The sequence below is a fragment of the Tachypleus tridentatus genome, chromosome 3 (assembly GCF_004210375.1).
Source record: "Tachypleus tridentatus isolate NWPU-2018 chromosome 3, ASM421037v1, whole genome shotgun sequence".
In the NCBI taxonomy this organism is placed as follows: Eukaryota; Metazoa; Arthropoda; class Merostomata; order Xiphosura; family Limulidae; genus Tachypleus; species Tachypleus tridentatus.
Window position 1 is genome coordinate 100,331,295 of NC_134827.1, and position 25,580 is coordinate 100,356,874.

General features: G+C 32.0%; 2 protein-coding genes across 3 annotated transcripts; both read left to right on the plus strand.

The window, feature by feature from the left end:
- Positions 1-4,625: 4,625 nt before the first annotated feature.
- Positions 4,626-12,029, plus strand: LOC143247599 (uncharacterized). Of its 2 annotated transcripts, none has more exons than XM_076495920.1 (5): positions 4,626-4,724; positions 6,174-6,296; positions 8,676-8,807; positions 10,536-10,747; positions 11,308-12,029. In XM_076495920.1, exons 1-5 carry the CDS (start codon positions 4,692-4,694, stop codon positions 11,879-11,881), a joined length of 1,074 nt encoding a protein of 357 aa, XP_076352035.1. In that variant the 5' UTR covers positions 4,626-4,691; the 3' UTR covers positions 11,882-12,029. The 2 variants fall into 2 exon arrangements, with proteins under 2 accessions (XP_076352035.1, XP_076352036.1); XM_076495921.1 differs by having other exon boundaries at positions 4,687-4,787.
- A 3,747-nt stretch (positions 12,030-15,776) lies between these two features.
- On the plus strand, positions 15,777-22,211 carry LOC143247598 (endoplasmic reticulum chaperone BiP-like). The gene is given in 9 exon segments (XM_076495919.1): positions 15,777-15,927; positions 16,591-16,744; positions 17,282-17,430; positions 17,433-17,512; positions 17,830-18,232; positions 18,380-18,615; positions 19,353-19,590; positions 20,285-20,442; positions 21,083-22,211. Coding segments are annotated over 8 exon segments (1,971 nt in total). The 5' UTR covers positions 15,777-15,927; positions 16,591-16,610; the 3' UTR covers positions 21,656-22,211.
- Positions 22,212-25,580: the final 3,369 nt, after the last annotated feature.

Genomic DNA, 25,580 nt, shown 5'->3' on the forward strand with positions numbered 1-25,580 from the left:
AAGGACTGTGGAATATATCCTAATTTTGTAAATGCCATTTATTGTTAGATATATAAATATCAAATAAAAACAACAGGAATACCAGCCACAAAACCAACTGTGTTCAAACAAGAGTCAGGGATCTACAGGAACCCCTCTCTCAACTTACAGTACCATAGAAAGATGAGAAATGTTTCCATTGTACTTACCTATATAAGCCTTAATATGTTTCAAAATCTGCATTAGAACACCATGATATATTCACGTATCTCCTAGGAGTACCCAGCATTCAGAAATGAGGAAAAGTAAGTAGAGCCCAAAATAGCCTCACTAGTTAGGCATTTTTTATTGGTTTACTGTTCTTCCTGCCATGTGAAAGGGAACTGAAAATTTACAGTTAAAGTTGCTGTTTTCAAATTGTATTAACAACTTGTCTTCATGACTTTCATCCATGAACTGTGAAGACTGGAGAACTTAGAGACTCAAGTATTTCTGCACTTTTCATTTATATGAAATTTCTGGTATTTCTGATAAATTTGGAACACATTATATATATTTATATTGTTTTTTGTATATTATTTTGGGTAACAATACTAGTGCCTTAGTGATGAATGAAATGCCAGACATGAAATTAAAGAAATACTTTTTAATTTAATATTATAACAAGGTACTCTTCCTAAAAGCTAATATAGAGAAGCTTATATATTATAATATAAAATAATTTTTCAGTACCTATGTATTAAACGTAAAGCACAGTATGTTCTTTTTCGTATAGTCACTTCAGTATTTGTACCTTTTAAATCGAATTTGGATGTATGAATGAAAACAACTAATTTTACTACTGTTATTTTTATCTATTTGTAATACGTCTACTAAAAATTTAATATATTGTTTTAATCTTGAAATGCATTTAAGGGTGGTAGAGTTCTGAAGTGGGTAGGGAAATTAATATTGGTGATTTTGTCTAAAACAAGGCCAGTGTGGAATTGTTTGGGAAAAAATTTCCTACTTGGGCCATCTTTATTTAATACATTTGCCTTCTGTGTAGTGACTTATTTCATAAGCCTACTACTGGTGATGTTTATACATGTTTTTGAAAAGTCAGAGGTCAAAGGTTGTCTTGCTAATATCCAAATTTTCAATTCTGGCAAAATTTTCTGCTCATACCCATGTATGTACTGTTAATAACTGAGAAATTTACTCCTTAAAAAATATTTGAAATACTGTGCTCATCCGTTTTAGTTTTTTAAAGGGAAAAATATTTCGAAGATTTCATGGCATCCTTTTATTTTGCACAATAAAGTTTAAACAGCTTCACACACTCAGAGTGCGTGTTATATTGTTACAGTATTCTCTGTAATAAACAATAAAAATTCCTTTTATAATTTCCTCTTATAAATTAAACAAATTTAGATGAAAATATACTAAGTAATTTTTAATTAAAAAATAAATATACTTTTTATTTCATTGGTAAATCTTTACAGTTCTGTGGTCTAGTACTAGTCTTGCAAAATTTAAGGTTCTCTAATCCTTTATCAAACCAAAACGATTTTGAAAAAAAAAACAACAACATAGTTTAGAAGGTTTGTGAAAACTTAGTTTTTATAAACCACACATGGTGAAACTACAGCTTTGTAACTATTTCCTATGATTTGTTATGTGACTGAATTTTGGACATGATTATCTTCCTTGATTCATTTTGCTAGTTAGTCGCCACTCCTCTAAAATGGAAATGTTGGAAGCATAATAAATGACCAACCATGTTTTCAAAATTATCATAAAAGATCTTAAAAATATATATACATTAGACAGAGAAGGTAGAAGAAAAGCTATAAAATTAAATTAATAAAGCTAACCGGTAAATTAGAAAGAAACGTTATTTTAATTTTATAAGAATTTGTTTGTTTTTGAATTTCGCGCAAAGCTACACAAGGGCCATCTGCGCTAGGTGTCCCTAATTTCGCAGTGTAAGACTAGAGGGAAGGCAGCTGGTCATCACCACCCACCGCCAGCTCTTGGGCTACTCTTTTACTAACGAATAGTGGGACTGACCGTCACATTATAACGTCCCCACAGCTGAAATGGCGAGCAGATTTGGTATGGCAGGGATTCAAACCCGCGAGTCGAGCGACTTAGCCATCCGGCCATATCGGGCCTTCACTGAAGCTCAAATATTGATGATAAGCACATTTAGTTATAGAATGAGCAGATTCTTCAAATTAATCCGAGAGTATCTATATGTCATGTAGATTATAAATGAAAAATAACTTGTTAGGTTTAAAACTATATTTTGTCTTCATGACATTATATTAAAGTTTTAGAAAAAATTTAAGTATTGCATTCCATTTTCAATAACTGTAATCATTTGTAGAGCAATGGTCAGATGCTGAGGGCGCTCGATTCGTAATCTGAGAGTCGTGGGTTTGAACCCTGTCACACCAAACATGCTTGTCCTTTCAGCGATAGGTGCGTTATTTTACAGTCAATCTAACTGTTTGTTGGTAAGCCAAAGAATTGGTGGTGGGTGCCTTCCCTCTCGTTTTCCACTGCTAAATAAGGGACGGTTAATGAAGATAGCCCTCGTGTTGCTTTTGCACGAAATTAGAAAAAAAAAAACTATATAATCATAACATAATCAAAGAAAGTGAAATAAATCTACATTCTTCCAACAGTTCTTTCTTTTTCGAAATAAAATTGTGTATGAGAAGTTATTGTTCGTTAGTCTCCTTCTTGAGGGCGTCTCTGATGACATCTATTCTTTAATTCTTTACAAATTTTAAACTCGGAAGATTTCGAGATTAATATGTTCTCACGTTAAGATCATTCAGTCGAAGTCATACTGAATTAAATTTGTAATTTCAGGTTAGTGCTCCATGCAACGGCTTCATTTTTATGTACATATCAAGCCCTTGAAAAGCAATAATTCACCCACTTGGCAGTTATTGACTGTCTTACAGACAGCAAGGGTATCCGTGGTTAAAATTCTTGGATAAAATTATATCCATTCAACATATTATCTAGTTTAGTACTTGTTAGTTGTGGCCATTGACGTATTCGGGTGCTGCTTACATATCTCACTTATTCTAGTGCAATTGTTATATATGATGGTAATCATTTTTGTATTCAATTAATCCCGTGTGTTTGTCCAAAACCAGCGAATTTAAAGAGGAGTCTTTTTCTGCTAAAATACAAACTATCTTCTACCAGCAACCTGATGTACCGAATAAAACCAATGAACTACAAAATAAGTGTTTCAGTAAATTTTATCTACAACCCAACTAGATAAAACCAGCGAACTATAACACTGAAATAATTTCCTCAGAAGTTTCACTAAGGAAGAACTTTCGTTTCAGAACTAAATACAGTACACTGCAAATAACTTCCTCTACTCACGGAAATAACATATTTAGTGAAACAACAGAAAGTCAGTCAGGATTTTTCTGTCTGACATCTTAACAGATTATCCACACACAACAATCTGACATATTTGTAAGTGACAACAAACATCATATAGTTCCTTTGCCATCTGGACACCAATCCATCAAATGTCGGCATTTTAACTTTCTGCCCAAGACAAGAATGATATTAGTGATGACTAGCTGCCTTCTCTTGGTCTTACACTGCTAAATTAGGAATGGCTAGCACAGATAGCTTTCATGTAGCTTTGCGTGAAATTCCAAAAACAAAACATATATGATGCAGCGCATGGTGATATTGTTATAAACAAAGGCAAAGGTGAAATGCCCGAGTTGTTCAGTTCTCGCATTTATCGTATTTTATAGTTTATGGATATGTGAAAAATAAGAAAATTTGTTTCTCGAAATATTTGATTCATGCGTTACATTTATAACGTACATAGGTATAGTAACTGGTCCACACTCATTACCGCTTGACTATTAATTATATATGGCTCCTTTGTACTTTAGCAATAAATTGAGGATTAGTACACGTACGCGCACAAGGGGAGTAGGCCAAACCGTCTATTTATATTATGTAAACAAATTTTGCTTATATGATGATAGCGCAGCTGCTTATGGTATTTAACATTTTACACATAATTTACATTCTTCTGATGAAGTATAAATATTGATGGCTTCTGTTGACGCTTTGTAATTGAAAGTCTGTAACCGTATTGCTACTTCAGCTTTTACATGCCAAATTTTGTTTGCAGTAGGTGTCTTTAATACATATTAAATATGCCACTGCTACCAAAATTTAAACTGTATGCAAGTTATTTATAGAAAAACACCTCAGAAAAATGGAACAAGCTGGCATGTTATTGCAGTAGCAAACGTATATGACAGGCAACTGGATATACATTTTCAGCATTGTACCTTAAGTTTTGACTGAACCCACTTTAAAATAACTAGGCCATACAAATACTTAGCTAACCAGAGTTTATTTTTTTAAATCACACTTAGTTTAGATGTAGGAATACTACACCACTGAGTCAAGTTCATCTACACCATCAATTCCATAATACCTATTTACTTTTTTTTAATCATCACCTATAATTTTGTGCAAAAGAATTCCAATTCCAACAAGTGAGTTAACACCAATCGTTTCAGTACTGTAATATTTAAGATTAATTTTTTGAGGTCAAAAGGAATATTTTTATATAATAATGTGGATAAAACGGATTAAAATTAAGCTTCTTAAGTAATAAAATTATATCTAAACTGGTTGCATCAATTACAGTAGAGGGCAGGACGATGTTACGATCACCAATTTTGAACAGAGCTCTGGTGAGAATAAATTTCAGAGTAGAGTAGCAGACTTTTTAAGGATGAGGAGGTTGGAAGTCGTGTGTACGTCTAAGTCTGATTTAATTAAACCTAACTGCCAGATATTTTATCGTAGAAACATTTTTATACATGCAAAAGCTAATTTTACATTTTCTATTCGTAGAAAGTTATAATTAAGATCATTAACTTTTCGTTTATAAATTACATTGGTTGAATACTGAATAGGTTTAGATTCTTGAAGATAGTAAACTTTACGCAACATTAGTACTTTTGTTGTTCAGAATGTGTGTTTTATGCATATAAAGATTTCTTGTTTGACGTTGAATAGCAAATTTTATGTCACTCGATTACAGTAATTGAATAAATATTTGTCGAAACTTAATTAACGTTATTCCACATTATTTTTGAATTTGCTATAAACTCAGCTTGGTAATGAATTTTACATTACTAATGAAAATTGAAAATTATTTATATGAAACCAGTGATTAAACTGAGGTTTTGAAAGAAGTGTAACATCTTTTTGTGATACATTTTGTAATAGTAGCGTGAATCACAGCATGATACAAAAAAATATAATTCTTGAAAATATACTGAAATGTTAAATGGTACAGTCTTGCACACTTTAATTGGAACACAAGGTATGTTAATATCTTGAACCTTCGAGAATTGGAATACCAATTTATTTACTTATTTTTTTATGGAAGAAACTTAGTTTGACATGAATGCTGAAGAAGGAAAGTATAGATAATTCAGTAACTATACAAGTTATATCTATATTTGTTTTTTAAAGATATCTTTTAGACATGAATGTGTTGCTCCAAACTGAATCTGATAGTGTGCCCTGAAATGTCCAACTTTTTTCTTTTTTGCTTGAGTTTTTTGCCATTCATTCCAGACACTGTTGCACATTGAAACTTAGTTATAAAGAACTTTGATACTTTGCTGTAAATTTGTTTAAATATTAAACTAAATTATTAGTTTTTAATTATTTTCTACCATGTCCTGAACCTATGGAAACTTTTATACTTGTAAGCCAATGTTAGTTGTGCAGGTTTCACTTTTATTAAATTTCTAGATACTGGAGTTAAATGTCCAGATATTTAATATTCTTGAAGATGAATGTCGTGACTCTTTCTCCTTCCATCTAGTGAAACATTCTGATGGGAATGTCTTCAAAATTTTATTCATCTGTTCAGCCGTGTAATTTGAGAAGCACTTTCTTGAGAAAATGTGAATTGAAAGATCACTGGTGAAAAGATGGCACACTAAATATTCTTTTAAGTTTTTAAAACTATCTTAGTATCTTATTACAGGGTTAAAAATTTTCTGTGAATAAATATGAATTTAAGTCAGTCAGTTGAATATTTAAAAATATATGATGCTATTTAATCATAAAAATTGATCAATTTGTTATTTGTGGTCATGTTTTCAATTATATTTTTTTTAAAGAAAATGCCACAAGAGTTTCGAGTCCTAAGATGTTTTAATTGTGAAACCTTTCAAGTTCATCTTGTGAAAAAATCCATGATATGGAATTGTAAAATGTGTGGTGAAAAACAGTCTGTCAAACAGGTTAGACAATGAAAAGGATCTAATAAATTAATTCATAAGATTTATTTAGTTATTAACTGCATAAATGATGGAAACTTTATTTGCTTTTTAAATTAAGAATTGAAATACAGTTTAAACAAGTGGTCAGGTTTTGTGATTTAAACCTTTATATACTTGTGTAATACAGAATACACTGATCTTTTAAAATGGGTTCAGCATGGCCTGGTGGATGAGGCACTGGACTTGTAATCTGAGGGTTGTGGGTTTGAATCCTGGTCACACCAAACATGCTCGCTCTTTCAGCCGTGGGGGCATTATAAAGTGACGGTCAATCCCACTATTAGTTGCTAAAAGAGTAGCCCAAGAGTTGTTGGTGGGTGGTGATGACTAGCTGCCTTCCCTTTAGTCTTACACTGCTAAATTAGGGATGGTTTGCACAGATAGCCCTTGTGTAGCTTTGCACAAAATTTAAAATAAACCAAACCTTTTAAAATATAATGCTTATATATAGCAAGAAAAAGTGAATCAAATATGAGAAGAAAAAATTCATTAGCAGTATGTGTGATGTACATAGCCAATTATTTTTCATGTGTTTTTTGAAACCATTGTTAAGTGTTATGAATGGGAAAGCTGTCTTCTTCTTCTTTTTTACAATTTTCAAAATGTACAAGTCTAGGAAACATCCTTTTAATTAAACTCATATAGGTAGATAAATTGCAGAAAATTGGAACACAAAATTTCCCAGAAACATAAATCACTTAAAGCAAACGTGCAGGTCAAATGTTATGAACAATGACAGTGACTGTCCAGATATTTACTTATCTGTGTTTAGCATGTTTTTACTCACATAACGAGAAGTGTTATCTTTTGGAAGCTAAGTCCTGTTTGGACATGTTTTGATTAAAAAGGGAAACTTAAAAGGTCAAAGCAGTACCACAAGAACTATATTAAATCACACAGAAGTATAGCATCCTATACTTGTGATTCCCACTATTTCACTGATGTTGTAGTGCAGAGGATGTGGGTCCTAGATTAACAACTGTACAAGCGTATAATAGTAGTGTTAAGAAATACCAGAAGATGGGCCAAAAATCCTGGTTTTATACTGTTATGTTTTCATATTGTTTAAAAATAAGTAATAAAACTTTTTCATAACATTTCTTTTAATTTGATGTAATAAAGTTAAAACTGTAAATGTAAATGTTTGGTAACTTAAATGACCTCTAACATCTTTGGAATTAAATTATAAGCTGTGAAGATGTTTATATTAAATATTGATTTTCAAATGAATAAACATTAGTAGGGCTACACAAGAGATGGCTGGAAATAGTCACAAATGTTCTAACATCCAAATACAATGTAATATAAGTCAATTTTTAAGTTAGTTATTGTAACAATAGGATGATGCGTGATACGTAACATTATATAAAAAGAACATGACGTACTTTAGTAACACAATTTACATAATTCTTATACAAGGATATAAGTAAATGAGAAACATGGCTACTCGCATGGCTTACTGTTACTTGAAGAACAAGGCTTATATCTGATCTCAGGAATGTGGTGCCTAACCTGAACTGACTTCACAAGATCTGTCCAGATTACAGTCCTCAGTGGTTCCTCTTACATTATATATTGAATTCACTAACACATCACTTAATCTAAGCATTTCTTCAATAAACTCATGGTGTCGTGTGTTTTTTTTTTCAAACGGTCTATTAACTTGACAAGTGTACTTATACATAATGCAGGATTGGTTGTATTTTTCAGACATATACGAGGTGGGTCATCACATGAATTAGCGTAATAATTTAGCTTCTATAAAAATTATAAATTTTTAGTTGTGACATTTTTCCCGACATTCACACAATAAACTCTCGACTGCTGTGTGAGTAAACGATATGTCATGAAAACATTTAAAGGACATATCTGTAGTTGCAGGTTTTTGGTTTAATTTGAAGACTTGGTTTAAAACTTATTTTATCTTTAATATGATTTTGTTTCAAAATTGCTGGTAACTTATAGGGGTTCATAAAGTTAATATTCAATTAGTGTACAATTTGAAAATTTAATTTGTTTTAGGTTACTATTTATACACTAAGAGTTTATTTTTTCTTAAAGCATTTGTTCTTGTATACCAATGGTGATTTAACGATAAATAATTATTTGAGGTTTCGTTGGTAGACTTATCGATTGAAATATATTCTTTAACATATTAGTGCTGGTCTGTAATTTTATGAAAAATTGTTTTCCTTCATCACAATTACTTCAGTACTTTGTAAATACTTAACAGTAGTAACTTAGGATTTAAGAAAACCAGTTTCTTTAAAATACAAAATATTTATTTTTTTACATGTAATAAATGAGTAAATAACAATTATGTACATTATTATATATTAGGTGTATGGAAAGGGAAGTGGACTGGATTGTCGTAAACACGTACAGAAACTGAACTCCTTTAGAGGCCAGCTATTGGAAGAAACTAAGGAATTTCTTCATGTGAGAGGAACTGAAACACAATCTGACTCCGAGGTGATAAAATATGATTTTGATTTTTGAAAATGTTTAGTTGTTCAGACAGTAAGAATGTCAGAATTATACAGATTATAACTCAAATTTATGTAAGAAAAGTATTCTGAAATTGTTTAGGTAATAAATTATATCTTTGGCTGTACAATAGCAACTTATAGAGTGGTTCCATTTTTTATTTTTTTTAATTCTCAGCTCATAACTCTATCATCTCTTGACTGATTTGAAATCTACTTGTAGTTTTGGACTCCATAGGTCAAAACCTTTTGGACAATATATTTGACTACACCCAAGGTTTTACAAATTAATTTATTCTAATCGTGGCTAAAAGAATTTGAATTTGAGGACAGGCTGGTAGAGATCTAATTAATTAATAAAAATTGAATTGGGTTCATGCATCCCAGGCTTGTTATTGTCAACATACAAAAGAAATAAGTAATAAAAATGGAAAATAAAAGTATCATAGATTAATCTACTCTAATCCATGATGCCTACAATTTTTTGTAAGTCCTTGAATAGCAGACAAACACCAACAGATTTGAAATTAGCTAAAGTTGCTCAAATTGGGAATTTGCTCCTGAATAAGAAATGTCCACCTTTCTAAAGTGTTTGAGTTATAGGGCTTCTATTCATTCTTCCATACTGATGGTATTAGTACACTAAATAATATTTATTTACTCAAGTAATGCATTTTAAAACAGAATAATATACACAAAGCAAACAAATTTCTGTAAACATTATAGTTTAACTGGCTTTCTAAGACAAGAGGAGCATAGAATAATTTCCTTAACTTCATTATAAATCATTTGATGATTTAAAACCTGGCCTTTCTATTATTATAAGAAAATTATTGATCATTTCTGAAAGAAATGGTGTGATAGCCGATCTCAGATTTCTAGTTATTGACTCAGTAAACAAAGGAAATGACTAGTTTATGTTAAAATCTGTATTTCAGTGAGGGATGGTAAATAAGGTGGAGAAGGGGTTAGATATAGAGATAAAATGTTGTGGTTCTCGTACTAGAGAAAAATGAAAATTTATTTAAGTACTTATGAAATTAAAATGTGTATAATATTAAAACTTGATTTATTGTCTGCACTCTGATGCCACGTTTGCTCATGTATAGGTTAATAAAGCAGTTTGATTAAATTGTTAATGTAGCCATAAAAGGTTATGACATCTGCACTTTGACCTACCCACACCTAGAAAGTTAGGTAGGGAGTTTTAAAGACTTAGGAACAAACTACATAGTGGGAAGTTTCCTGTAGAAATTATATTTATTTGAAGAATATACATGAATAGATTGACCAACTGGTTGCTTCTAATTCCATTCAATATATATTTCAAACAACAACATTGTTACATTCATGAGTGATACTAAAATGTTCTTTTTATTTGATCTGCACAAGATGAATTACTGCATATTTATGGTCATAAATATGTTTATTTAACCTTTTAGTTTCACATTGTAGACTTTCTTACCTAGGAGTAATTTTTGAGATGCAGTATGTGTTTTTATCTTGTTTTGATTTCACTGTTTCTTTACTTATATGTACACAACAACTTTGAGCAATGTTTTTCGTTGTTATAATTGTGTATTTAAAGAATAATGAACTGTACATAATTATTTCACATGTAATTTCATCATACTTCTGATTGTCCACGTTAGATCTTTGATGTTTTTATCTTCAGTAAACTGATAAAACATTTTATTTTACTTTACATTTTTAGGACTCTGAGTTACATTATGAAAAACAGCTGAGGGTCAATTCCTGTAGTGGCCAGTCCCAGAAAAGCAAGTGGGCAATATTTCTTGATGACCATAGCCAAGAAAGTAGTTCGGCTAGAGACAATACAGAAATCTTTAGATGTGCAACGCATCAGAAAAAAGGCGTATTGTTAGAAACAAAATCATCTGACAGCTGCCATCTCATCACACAGAGGTAATTTGATCAAAAACAAAGACAGAAGGTCATTTAGCTCATTGAAGTGTTTCCTCGTCTACAGTTTAAAAATAGAAAATTTAATTAAAAAATAATGTGAACCTTCATATCTAACAAAACTTTTAAAATAATGTAACAAACACCACATCATCAGACGGACAGTCCAACAAGGTTATCATTATAATTAAAACAAACCTGTCAAAAAAGTTATCTGTTCCTAAGCTCCCAAAACTTAAACATATCCAGTTATTATTCACTCTACATAAAATAATTCCCAACCTTTAGGTCTATTTTCATAGTTCTTAAACCAGTTATTTTAACGTCATCATGTTATGGTTACATTACATTCATTACAGTTATCGTTTCTAAAACCAGTAAATATTTGTTTAACAAAACCAGTTCACAGTTTTGTGTGTTGTTTTCTTGCTTATACTTTTGTGACTCGGTATAAAGATCAAATGTTTTCGAATTTATTATTATGATCAAATCATTTAACTATAACCAAATGTTTCTTGGAGTAACTGTCAATAATGAGAGAACATAAAAACTATTTGTTGCAGGCAGAATGAAGAATCCGTTTCTAATCCAGCTAAGAAGATAAAATTCAGTAAAGCATTAAACAGTGAAATCACAAATGACTTGTCAACAATTCAAGGTGATAACATCCATTATTCCACACATCTTAATGATAGACATTTAGAAAAAACATGTAGTTTAAACAGAACTCCCAATTATGACAGTTTGGATGATGGTTCAGACCATTTCAATGAAACACATCTAACTTCAAACTTGAAAAGAAGTCACAATGAAGCTGTTAAAAACTCTTGTAACGTATCTCATCTTAATAACTTCAAGTTGGATAAAGAGAAAACATCTGAATATACCAAACAGAATGACAAAGCTCTGATAAAGCCTTCTAAATGGGGTACATTTTTAATATCTGATGATGAACATGAAGATACTACATTTTCTTTTGGTCAAGGCAATGGTTTTGTAACAAGCACAAGTAATAATTGGATTTCCAGAGATACATCAAACAGGTGGTCAGCAAGTGGAGACAGGGAAACATCTTTACTGTCAGATTCTAACTCTGAAATTGTAGAGAGTAGCTTTTCTCTGGAATTTGACTTTTAGTAGTGTGGCATTATAGAACAGAACTTCAAACTTTTCTGTATGTATGTATTCTTAATATTGAGTTTCCATTATTTTGTGAGTTTGAATATTTTGCTGTATAGTTGACTTATTTTCATTGGATAAAATAATAAACTTATGTGCAACTGTAACACTAACTCATCAGTTATTCATAGAAAAATCTGAAGAAAGATATCAAACTACTTGCATAAGGATTTATTTATAAATAATCATAGGTTAAGTTTATATAAATTATTTAAATAATTTTTTTAATTAAATGTTTTGGAATAAAATTGTATGAGCAGTTCATCAGCAGACTTCTATAACTGTATTTAAAATGAACAAATATCAAGTAAGATAATGACTTCAAAAACCATGCGTCTTTTCTTATGCTCAACTTTAAATGTATTAACATCACTATATTACTTTTAACCTGAAAGATACAAAGAAAGTCGCATTAAATTATAGTAATTGAAAATATATTATTTGACTTATGTTACACTGCACTTCTCTATTGATAACAACATAATTCATGTAACTAAAAGTTTCAATTTATATTTAAACAGCTCATTAATAATGAAATATTGTGGTGGATTTAAGGAAGGATAGTGGTTATAAAACGTGTAAGGAAAGTCACATTTAGAAATTGTATCTTAAGAACTGCTTGTCCTAAGATGACACTATTACCAGAGGAACATTGAGAATTATAAGTTTTATTGAGAAAGGTTTTGTTGAAATGTTGCCAAAGTATACTTCTGTCAATTTCTTCTTTTACAACAATGTGTGGTTGGTGAATTTAACAGAATTTGTGTCGGTGTTTAGGACATTGTCCAGAACAGATGATGCTTGCAGTGGGTCATATGGAGAGAATTGATGTGTTGATTGAAGATGATTTAAAGCATATTAAACAGTTCTGTTAGTTTTTGAAACATTACATAATGTGTTCAAACTTTTGTGAATAAAATTAATGATTTACAATGTGCCCTGGTGAAATTTTTATTAGGACAAGGTAATTTTTAAGATGTCATTGTAAATGCATCTTTCATAACAACAATGTATAACAAATATTAAAGTTAAATGTTAACTGTTTTTTTGTCACCCATTAGATTTTATTTCAAAAGAAATTTGAAATAATCTGTTGATATTCTTGTTGTCAGCGTCTGTTATGATCACACTAATTTTTTAGTACGATTTAAAACTGTCACACGCAGATTTAATTAATAGGTGGCGATATATTTGGGTATTTGAGATTGGCAAAGATACTGAACACAAATAATTACAGTCAATAATAAATGTGTATCATTTAAGACTGAAAACTATCACACACAGACTTGCAAGGTAACATGCTAGTGCATTTATTGTGTCTCCTTTCTGACGAACATTCCAATGTAATTTTCAAACTGCTGGTATAATTTGCATATATTTTTATAATGGAACTTAATATTAAAAATTAACATTTATTTTGATACCAGTTGATAACCTCATATGTGTTCTAAATGTTAAACTGAAGCATTAAAGGACAACAAGGGACCTTTTGGTCTATCTAGAGCATTCCATCTGCTAAATTAAACTATATAACAAAAATTCCCAGTCAAACCATATAATTAAAATATTTCTTAGGCTTTTCCTTAAATTAACTGAATCTACCACATTTATAGACAATGCCTTCCAAAGGCCAACCACCTCAAAATAGTGCTGTCTTAACTAAAGACTACGCCTAACCTACCAAAATTTATACTTGCGTCCCCCAGTGTTACCATTTTCACCATTAAACATGAAATAAAAAAGTAATACAATAACACCATTAGTTTCCTCAACAATCTTAAACACATCAATTGGGCCCCTAACGTTTTTCTTTCAAGAGCTAAACAAATTTAAGAGATTGTAAAGAATCCTGTAATGATAACCTTTACATCCGAAGTATCATCCTAGTAATCGTCATCTGAACCCTTTCTAACATTTCAATGTCCTTTCTGAGGTAAGGAAACCAAGACTGCCATAGTATTCCAAATATCATATAACTCATGACATTACAATCATTTTAGACTTACATTAAGTATATCTGTGTTTACAATCAAAAACACTATTTGGCCTACCAGTAGCTAAGGCACATAGCTTGACTAGCTTAAGAGATGGCTAGGAAGTATTCTATTTAGATTCATTACTTCTATTTTAATACTGAAAGTTGTGGACGACAAATAAATTTGTCTTAATTACATATATTTCCACATTGGTATTCAGGTAAACAACTTAATATCTAAATTTCTTAACAAATAACCAGTTGGATGCACTGTTATCAGTTAATATGATTTAACAACTGTGCCATCATAAATTGGAAAACTTTTATATTTTGAGAGAGGAAACTTACAACGATTAAAGACAAACCATACTTTGTTTACTGCGTTGAAACATTTTAAAACTTACTAATAAAATATATTACATATTGAAATGTGATAGTATACATGTTTAATCTATATAACTCATCAAATTTTTAGGGCCATAAACGTGGTTTAATACGTGAACATTACTTTTATATAATTTTTTTTAAATAATTTTCTAGAATTAAGTTGAGTTTCAGGTAAACCTCATACTTTAAACTCCAGACCTTTTTTTAGGTATACATTTCATTAATTAAATGGAACAAAATATTATATAAATATAATATAATTATAGAAAACTCTAATTCTAGAAAATTATTTTAAAAAAATTTATATAAAAGTATATTAGATAAAGAGTAGATTTAGAAAATTATGTTCTGGAGGTTAATGAACCCCGATTTGCTAACTCGTATACGACAGCATAGTACAAGTCGTGTAGTAGGAATTAAGGGAAAAATTTCCCTCGTTACCGAAACAATTATATACATGTATATTAGAAACTGCAAAAGACCAAAGTTGTTAAATAACGACAAGAGCGAATAAGCTATGTACATATCTGAATTATAAGAGCTGATAAGTGAAAGTACAAATGGGTGTAGGAATATACAAATTACACAATATCTGTAATATTGAGAGCAGACGACAAGAACTTCTGTTCTGTTCTACGGTTCATCACACAGGTTTGGATATGTTAAATATAATTAATGGACGAGGCACTGTTTATATCAGTTCCTTAAGCTATGACTGTTTCGATGTGAGTTGGAACTTGAAGAAAGAGAAAAAGGTCGCAAAAGCTAAACTAGGTTCAACTTTCTAGTAAATTGAATTTGAACTTAAAACTTTTTTTTTTTTTCATATCTCTTTCAATTTCCAAAATGTGTAACTCTTTGCTTCTTCAGGTTAACACTAGGGCGCGGGTTAAAGTTAACGAAAATCTAATCTTTTATTGTTCTATTGCAATTGAACTTTAAGTAAAATATTTTTCATGCGTACTATACTTTAGTCTAACTATTTATGAATGTCGGGAAATAAGTGATATTGATTTACTGTATGTGTGTAAATATATATATAATACAAAATAAATTTCCGGAGGAAAACTTGTAATACCGTTAAGAAGAAAACATTTAAATTATTATTAAATAAACCTCTTACCAGATCATTTTTTGCGGGTACATTTTTTCCCATTTCGTGACAGAAAGTAAGAAATTTTGTAACCTTTTAATAGCATTTGTAACTAAGCTTTGAAAGATAAATATTTATGAATAAAGTGACGCAATAAATTTGAAGTTTTATTATTTACTAATAATAACAGTAATATTATATTAAGATTATTTCCACTAATTGCCGGAACGTCAACTATTGCTCTTCGGTCAGTGCACGTGGATTTACAATTTTAGGCATAGATTAAACAGAATGCAACGTGTCACGGCCATCGACATCCAAGTATTGAAGTAGTTCGCCAATCAACAATAGACAAATGTGTAAAGAGACCAATCACGTGTCGACACGACTTACTCCTGGAACACATATATGCAGCCATTGAGGCACTCTGTGAAGAACAATCTAGAGAGTCGTGGTATTAAGAGTATTTGTAAGTTTGAAACATTACGTCGTTAAGTTGAAGGAATAGCGATTTGGTTTGGATATTTATAACAATTAACCTCAGAAGAGGTAAGATTTAAGTGTTATTATTTAGTTTGTTTGAAATTGAACGAATAAGTATCGTAAAACGAAATGTAAAAAGATGATAAACCTAAGTTTAGACTTAGGACGTTGTGTAATGAACAATTAAGTGTAAGCTAGGGTGAGATGGCTTTCGGGAAGTTAATTGTACTATGTTAATACTGTGGCTAAAAATAATACTTTTAATAACTACCCAGTGAAAGCTTTTTAGTTGTTTTCCACTTGTCGGAATAATTCTCCATATTAATCCCCGAGGGTGATAGTTTAGAAATGCTAAATTGCCATAAGTATAATTGTGAAAATAAGTAACTGTTGTATAATATTGATTCCAATTTCGATTTGTAAGGAAGTCGAAGTGGACTTTTTCCCTAATGTATATTTGAAGCATTGTCTTGTATTTGTTATCGTAAGTTTTATACGTAGATTTGACCTCTTTACTTTACTGTAGTATTGTATTTGAATGCGATGTTATTGTGGTACTCGCAGAATTCTATAACTTAGTACTATTAATACTAATAACTTTCGCTTCGTGTGTAATAATTTACGAACGTAATAAAATTTGTAACTAGAATGGGAATAAAGGGTGATGGCACTAGTGAGTTACTGGGGAAAAAAAGCAAATCGTAATTAATCTCAGTAATGTAATTTCAGATACTGGGTTTGAGTCGAAAATGAAGTTATTCGCAAGAGTAGTGTGTGTGTGCCTCCTGGTGAGTGCTCTGTGCACTGCCAAAAAGGAAGATGATTCTAAAAAGGATCATGTTGGAACTGTTATTGGTATTGACTTAGGAACAACTTATTCATGGTAAGTGAATGGTTTTAATGCTTAAAATACTGGCTGTGTACGTTTTTCAAGGGGTTGGAATCTTACCATATGTTTTTGTAAAGTGTTTATTTGGCCACAGCTGTGACACACTGTACTCTTGAATTTATGCCTCAAAGTGCAATACCATGTCTACTCACTGTCAAGATATGCAGGTATTTTACGTTTCTTGTTGATGAAGTTAAGACAGTGTTATCAAACTGTTTAGTAAAGCAAAAAGCACATGGTTAACTCCTGTGTAAGAGTAGTTTGTTGAGTACTGCTATTAATAGAACAATAGTGTTTAGCATACAATCCTCTAATTGTGGTACAAAATGTAACTGAATATGTAAATGTAATATTTTTCATTATTCCTGTTATGACTTGACAAAGTGCAGTATTAGGTTGTCACAATGCTCATAATGCAATCTTGCAATGTAAAATTGGTTACTGACTTTTAATAACTCTGTCTTGAGACATACAGCCATTAGTTTAGAACAAATAACCCAATGAAGTTGAATTTAATTCTGGTTTTTGCAGTGTTGGTGTTTTTAAGAATGGAAGAGTAGAAATCATAGCTAACGATCAGGGTAATCGAATCACACCATCGTACGTTGCCTTCACACCAGATGGTGAACGGCTCATTGGAGATGCAGCAAAAAATCAACTGACAACCAACCCGGAGAACACGGTTTTGATGCCAAACGTTTGATTGGTAGAGAATGGAGTGATGTTATGGTCCAGAAAGACATTAAACTTTTACCATTCAAGGTAAAATGTCACCACATGGTTGATTTAATAGTTGTGTAGCATTTGGTTGGTTTGGCTTTTTAAGATGAAGGCCAGTTAGATTATCTGTACCAGTTGTATGACAGAATTAGTTACTTTATGTTTTGGGACTATAATTTATTTTACATTATTTTTACTAATTCCATAACTTGCCAACATTAAGTTTCTTCAGTGTAAACTCTCATTTCATAGTTTGTGTAAAACAGTAATTCCTTTTGAGAATACACTTGCATAACTAAACTTTTTGTGTGTGTGTGTGTGTGTAGAGAAGGTATCTGTAATTCTAAATTCATTTTCAGGTAATTGAGAAAAACAACAAGCCTCATGTTCAAGTTGATACTTCTAAGGGAACAAAGGTCTTTGCGGCCGAGGAGATTTCTGCTATGGTATTGTCAAAAATGAAGGACACGGCAGAGGCGTACTTGGGTAAAAAGGTAACTCATGCTGTCGTCACGGTTCCTGCGTATTTCAACGATGCCCAAAGACAGGCTACTAAAGATGCTGGTGTTATTTCTGGGATGACTGTAATGAGAATTATCAACGAGCCAACGGCTGCTGCTATCGCGTACGGTTTAGATAAGAAAGAAGGAGAAAAGAACATTCTGGTCTTTGATTTGGGTGGTGGCACTTTTGACGTTTCTCTCCTGACTATTGATAATGGTGTGTTTGAAGTAGTGGCTACTAATGGAGATACTCACTTAGGTATGTACAGAATGAGAGTGAACTGTGTTCATAATCAGAATTCTACCACTTGAGTCGTTTCATGCTGTGTATATATTGCATGGTAAGTTTTATTGTAAAAAGATATATTTACCTTTGTTTTTTACTGCATGTTACTTAATTTTGTAGGTGGAGAGGATTTTGACCAGAGAGTAATGGACCACTTTATAAAACTGTATAAAAAGAAAACGGGTAAGGATATACGAAAGGACAACAGGGCTGTTCAGAAGCTCAGGCGAGAAGTTGAAAAAGCCAAACGTACACTGTCTACTGCTCACCAGGCTAGGATTGAAATTGAATCTTTCTTTGAAGGTGAAGACTTCAGCGAGACTCTCACTAGGGCAAAGTTTGAAGAGCTGAACATGGTACGTTGGCTCCAAATAACCTATTTGTAACTTGGTTGTGGATCACCATGGAATTGTCCAATTTAAATTTTTTTTTTTTTTTCTGCTAAACAAAAACTTTCTCTACCAAGGTGTCCTGCTAAACCAGCCAAGTTAGTTTCAAGTGGTGATAAGTTTCCTTGGTGTTTGGCTGCTCTAACTTTCATATTTATTTTGAAGTCTCTTTTCTCACTTGTTATTTTCTATAAAGTGAAATTCCACATTTTCACTTAGAAAGATGTTCAAGTCCAATTGGCCTCTTCACCTGTAAAGTGAACATAATTTCTTCTAGTATGCTGTGTGTGTGTGTGTGTGTGAAAAGTGACTATAACCATAGTTCCTGTTCATTCCAAGTTTGTCATTAATCTAAATTTACCAATCATGTTGGTCCCCACTTGTAAGGACAGAAAATTTTAAAATGTATGTGTAATGTCCACTTAGTTTTTAAACACATTTCCTGACCTTAACAAATAACACTTGACATCTGTACAGTGCAATTGTTTTAATGTACATACCCTTAGTTTTATAATTTATTATTGTGGCTGTGAAAAATATTTTCTTTACATGTAAACTGCAGTAATAGCTGGAAACTCCATGAAGTCTCCATACCTCCTCATATGGTCAAAACTGACCCAAATGTTATTTAATCCTATTGGTTACATATTTATTTTTACCTGTGTATTACTATTACAAACTAAACTTCACTTTTTATCATGAAGGATCTCTTCCGATCGACAATGAAACCTGTACAAAAGGTATTGGAAGATGCAGACCTCCAGAAGAAAGATATTGATGAGATTGTTTTGGTGGGTGGTTCCACACGTATTCCCAAGATTCAGCAGTTGGTCAAAGAATTCTTCAATGGCAAGGAACCGACTCGTGGAATCAATCCTGATGAGGCCGTGGCTTATGGTGCTGCAGTCCAGGCTGGTGTACTCAGTGGAGAAGAGGATACAGGTATAACAATAATAGTTCTTGAGTTGAGTATCGTAGTTGTTTTAAGTTTATTAATCTCTTGGACGATGCACATTTCAGAGAAACTACACTACAGCAGTTAAGTTCATCTTGGTACATAAGTGAATAAAAATTCCCATTGCTATAATATAGTGTGATGGAGAATATTTATTTTTCTTAAAATTGTAAAATTGAAATGTCTGTAATACAAGGTTGAACTTGTAACTACATATTTGTTAAGCTCATTAACAAATGTTAATGAAGGTATAAATGAACTTTAGATATGTGCACTTTAACCCCACCTGTATCCAAAAAAGTTAAGCTACAGTACAATGATTTATATTATTTATTCTGACGTGTTTGTTTTTTCCCTACTTAAAATCATTATACATGAGTTTTATATATAAGGGAAATGTCATCATGAACCTTAAAAGCAAAACTTTGAATTAGTTTTCTGTATTGATTATTTTTTAGTAAAACTAACTGTAAGCAACTGAGGTAACTTTATCAGGTTCTGCCATGTTACAATTTGTCACAATCAAATGACACTTAGTTTGAAATAGTTGTAAACTTTAATATAAAAGATTAAATTACCAGTTTTCATACATCAAGGAAGTGGAAACTAGATTTCATGTTGCTTGTTAACAGTGCATATATCATGTACATGAGAACTTGTTTCTTTTTCCCCATAATGCAGGTGAATTGGTCCTACTAGATGTTAATCCCTTGACCTTGGGTATTGAAACTGTTGGAGGTGTGATGACTAAGTTGATTCCAAGAAACACTGTGATCCCAACTAAGAAATCCCAGGTTTTCTCCACTGCTTCTGATAATCAGAATACTGTTACTATTCAGGTAGGTTTATAAAACCCATTATATGTACTTATGATTTTAAATGTACGTTTTTTTAATTTGCATAGATACTAGTTGTAATCGGTAATTCAGAACTTGGTTTTTTAAATCAGATTAGTTTTAGTATATGCTAACTATTAGCAATATTATTTAAAAATTGTTTTATATAAATTTGTTTCTCTTTTTGAATGTTATTGCAGGGAAATTGGATGTTGGAAATTGAACCAAATTTGAAAATATTAATTTATCAGATCTAAACTTTTTCTTTTGGTTACATAATTAAAGGCCTAAAACAATTCTGAACTTGTTTTATCTGAAACAAACCTAGGAGTAGCTATGCACTTTCAATGAAATGTGTACAAAGCTTAACTCAGATTTTTCATTTAAGTTTCTTTTGCCACAGTTAACCTGAACAACTGATTTCAATATTTTCATTTAAACTTAATAAAATTGTATTAATGGTTCAACCACTTCTAAACACTAATGAATATGTAGCCAAGTTTTTATTACTTGGCTGAACCAAAGGTGGACATTAGTGCAATCAATTCTGCAGAATTTAATAAAGGAATTTAAATATTTTTAATATTTAACATTCAATCTTGCATTGGCAGCATAATCTTATTATTTACCCTATTTTATCTAGGTATTTGAGGGTGAACGACCAATGACAAAAGACAACCACCAGCTGGGTAAATTTGACCTTACTGGCATCCCACCTGCCCCAAGAGGTGTCCCCCAGATTGAAGTTACATTTGAAATTGACGTTAATGGTATCTTGAGAGTGTCGGCTGAGGACAAGGGAACTGGAAACAAAGAAAAGATTACAATTACAAACGATCACAACAGACTCACTCCAGAAGACATAGAAAAAATGATCAAAGATGCAGAACAGTTTGCAGAGGAAGACAAGAAACTCAAAGAAAAAGTAGAAGCCAGAAACGAATTAGAATCTTATGCCTATTCTTTAAAGAACCAACTAAATGATAAGGAAAAACTTGGTTCTAAAATCACCACTGAAGAAAAGGAAAAGATTGAGGAGGTTTTAGATGAAAAGATAAAGTGGTTAGAATCTAACCAGGATGCTGACACTGAAGAATTCAAACAGCAGAAGAAGGAAATAGAAGATGCAGTTGGTCCTATTATTGCTAAACTGTACTCTGGGGCAGGAGGTGCTCCTCCACCATCTGAAGAAGAGGATGGCAAAGATGAACTGTAATTTATGTAGGATTTAATTAAATATCTGTATTAAAAGTTTAAAGTGAGGTCAAGGATGGTATGTGTGGACACCAAGGTCATCCAATGTGAAAACGTTCCATATGTAAAAATGAATAGCAGCAGCCGACATAGTTCATCTTCATTCCAGTCTGTTATATGGTTGCAATTCTGACTTTCCTTCCTTGACCACAATTTCTGAAAAACAATCACATTTTGGTTGTTGTGTAAATGATTGTAACATCCCGTTTCTCCTTCGCATCGATTTCTTGTGTTTAAGTATTTGTGAAGTTGTAGTTTGTAAAGTAACTTAATAAAATTCACCTAGTTTTGTTTCATTGCATTTAGAAGTACTTCATAGTTACGTTGAAATTGTTTTTGAAACTTGTAACTTTAAAAGAAAGACTGTACAGGTCCTGACAGAATTTATACACTCAAGTGTACAGTTATGTCCTTTTAAAATCGTCAGTGAGTTCTGGTACTTGACTTGAATCTGTATGCTTGTGTTAATTAAAGGTGTAACGACTTCAAAATAAAATCCTATTATGAATTTGGAACAACTATTTGTCTTGTAATTTATTGTGCCAGATTTTGTAAGTGTGTGTGTGTGTGTGTATATATATAAAACTTTTGGACTCGTAAAATCCAAACGTTACCAGTTGACTCGTGTTTTTTGTAAGTGGTATATTATAACTGCATTTAATTGGAAAAGAAGGCTTTTAACTAAAAGTAAAACACTAGTAATACACGAAGATTTGAGGGGCATGGGTCAGAGAGACTACAATAATATTGGCAGTTCCTTGTAATACGTGTTTCAGTGTATCGGGGGCGTTCTGGCTTTTGGGAGAATTGCTAAAAGCGATTGGATTGTTAGAAAAGGTACTTTTATTTCTCTTCGGTAATTTGAAAATGTTGGAGAAATATTTAAAGATGTCTGGAAACGTGTCGTAAACAGTAGAAAGTTCATATTTTAAAACAACTTCGAAAAGTGAAGTGGGTAGAATATTTAACTATCAAAGATGTTTTGAGATAAACAATGTATCATTGGTCAAGTGACTAAATGTTCTTAAATGGATGTATATTAGAAGTATTCTGCGTTTCGAATTTTCTCTGTCGTACAACACGAACACTCAAACTACACAACTAATTTTATGCTATTCATGCTACGCATACTGGAATATCTGCGATTATTTAATGTTTTATACCAAGGTAAAGAAGGGTGTAAAATTAACCGATTTCGAACTTAAATCCAGAGAGAACACCACCAGTTAACAGTGGGCTTAACTATGATATTTAGTCTTTGACAACCATCTTATTAGGATCTATATAACGAATAAAACTATTGCCTCTCAAAAACGTTGGTGCAGTAATTATTCAAGTGCGTTTAAAATGCCAGTAGGTGGATTTACTATAACACAAGAAAAACGTAGTTAAAACATTTAACCTATAGAAATTACGATACTGAAAATATCCACCAGTACATGAAGCTCAAAATCGCAATGCTAACATTAAACATCATCTTATTCGCAGCCAGATATATCAGATTTACTGTTATAAAGCGTAATTTGTGTATGATATATCTTGATAAAGTCGGAAAAAGTGGTTTTTGGTGATTAGTCTAAGTTAAAATGATACGCAATTGTATTACTAGGAAGTTTTAAGAAAAACAAACTTGTGGACCGACAGAATTGGCGTTGTAATTAGTCAAATAGGAACGTAACATTGAAACCGCTATTAGGACTTATAAGATCCACATTGTTGTTTCACTGGATAAGTTTTTAGCAAGTTATTTTGTACCTTGCTATGAATCGAATTATTTCATTGGGTATTTAATATTCAGGCTAGTCCTCTGAAATTCTTCTAAAGATAAACACATCGAAATTGTGTCCAATTACAACTGAAGATTTCTAATTTAGTCTTCGAGGCAATTATCTTAAGTCTATGTAGTCAAAACTGACGAACAGCACGTGTCTGTTTATGTCGCGGATGATGGTCAGCTTGGTTCACAAGTTCAAACAACTGCATCATTGATTTTGAAACACTTCCATATTATTTTACCAACATTATGACACATATAGAATCGATTCTTATAAAGTTGTTGGTATTGGTTGACTTTCCTATGTCTTATTACTTTGCATATGATTAAAATATGCACGTCTTTTCTGAGGTTTAGCGATGGCTTATGAGTAATTTAAAGAACTTTTAACGCTGTTCGCCTTAATATGAGATCGGTCATTTTCATTTCAGTTCATACGACTGATATACATAATGAACTGAGAAATTTATATGCAAAAACGGCTCGTTTGGGATTCTAATAAAATGGTGAGGCTCCAAAATCATTTTAGCATAACGTACTCAAACTATGAAAATATTTTCTACGGCCGAATGAGATTTTCTTCATCTCGTTGGGCGAGCCTGGCAGTTGGATGGCCTAGCGCGTAACTCGTGCGTTTTTGGCCAAACACGTGCGACTCGTAATCCGAGGGTCGCGGGTCCGCGTCGCGCCAAACATGCTCTAAATAAAGTACATTTTGTTTTATGACGTCTCCCAGCCGTGGGGGCGTTATTATGTTACGGTCAATCCCACTATTCGTTGGTACAAGAGTTGCCCAAGAGTTGGCGGTGGGTGGTGATGACTAGCTGCCTTCCCTCTAGTCTTACACTGCTAAATTAGGGACGGCTCGGTGCAGTGGGCTAACAACCTACTCCCTTAAATACTTGTTGAAGAATCCGCAAGCAATTGCGGCCCTATGTTCCTAGATGGAATCTAATGGTGATAACTAACTAACATACATGAAATGTACTATTTCTTTAGTATATTTATTATTTTTTTTTTTTATCGTTCTTTCTTTATACGTTATTAAGCCTTAAATGAAATACTGTTAGATTGGGTCAGAAATAGCATACTTACAAGGACTTTATGTGGAGTTCTTTCAGATGTTGAATTACTGCTACCTTCTTCTGGAGTCGGATCAGGTCCTCGGAACAACTTGATAGATACGAGAGAAACCAATGTATGGAGTTGAAAGCATGGAAGGACATTCACAAGTTTTCATATTTTTAACCTTGTTCAAGAAGTTCAACAGATTTAGTTTCAAAAGAAATTCTTTTAACTCGATTGGTGCAAGTTGAATCTTTCAACAACAAATGGACTATTCCATCAGAGCGTAACAAAAATTCACTTTGTGATTGGTCCTTACATAACTTATTTTTATCCCTTCTCCAATATCTTTAGCGAAATCATCCAATACATTGTAGAATTAACTTAGGGCGTATAGAGACAAATCCTACAATTCCAGACTTTTCACCAAGTATTTCAACTTGGTTTTCATTGCTGTCCCGTTAATTGTTTTTGTATTTTTGTGGCACTGGTTCTCCTCGACGTGGGTTCTATTTAACTATTGGAATTTTCTCAACATACCAAGTCTGTCTCGCGCAAGAATTAGTAGCTGTGAATTTGTACACCTTTTATCTGTTATTATGGTTAACTGGCATCCATATTTTTATTATAACATTTTCGACTTGACACTTTATCCACACTATACGTTAGATACGTCAAAATAAAAAAAAAATACTTCTTGAAAAACCTCTAAGTATGTACGTACTTAGTGTTTATATTCCACAAATATATCATTCCATCTTCAGAGAAGCTCTGAGAAGAATTATGTTCAAGTTGGTAGTAAACTGGATTCGATCCTGGGTGTTATTGGTCGCAATATGAAGTAATCTTTGAGATCTTTTTGCTTAGTTTTACTTTAGGTTGACTAAGGAGGCTTAGTTTTGTTAATATCTTCTATGTATTTAGGTAAGAGGTGCCATCATAAATCTCTACAGTTAACTTGAGGCTGGACAGGGTAGCTTCATTTGTGATTTTTAGGTAAACTATAGATGTGTGAAGATATATTTTTAGAAATTAGTTAATTTTTTTA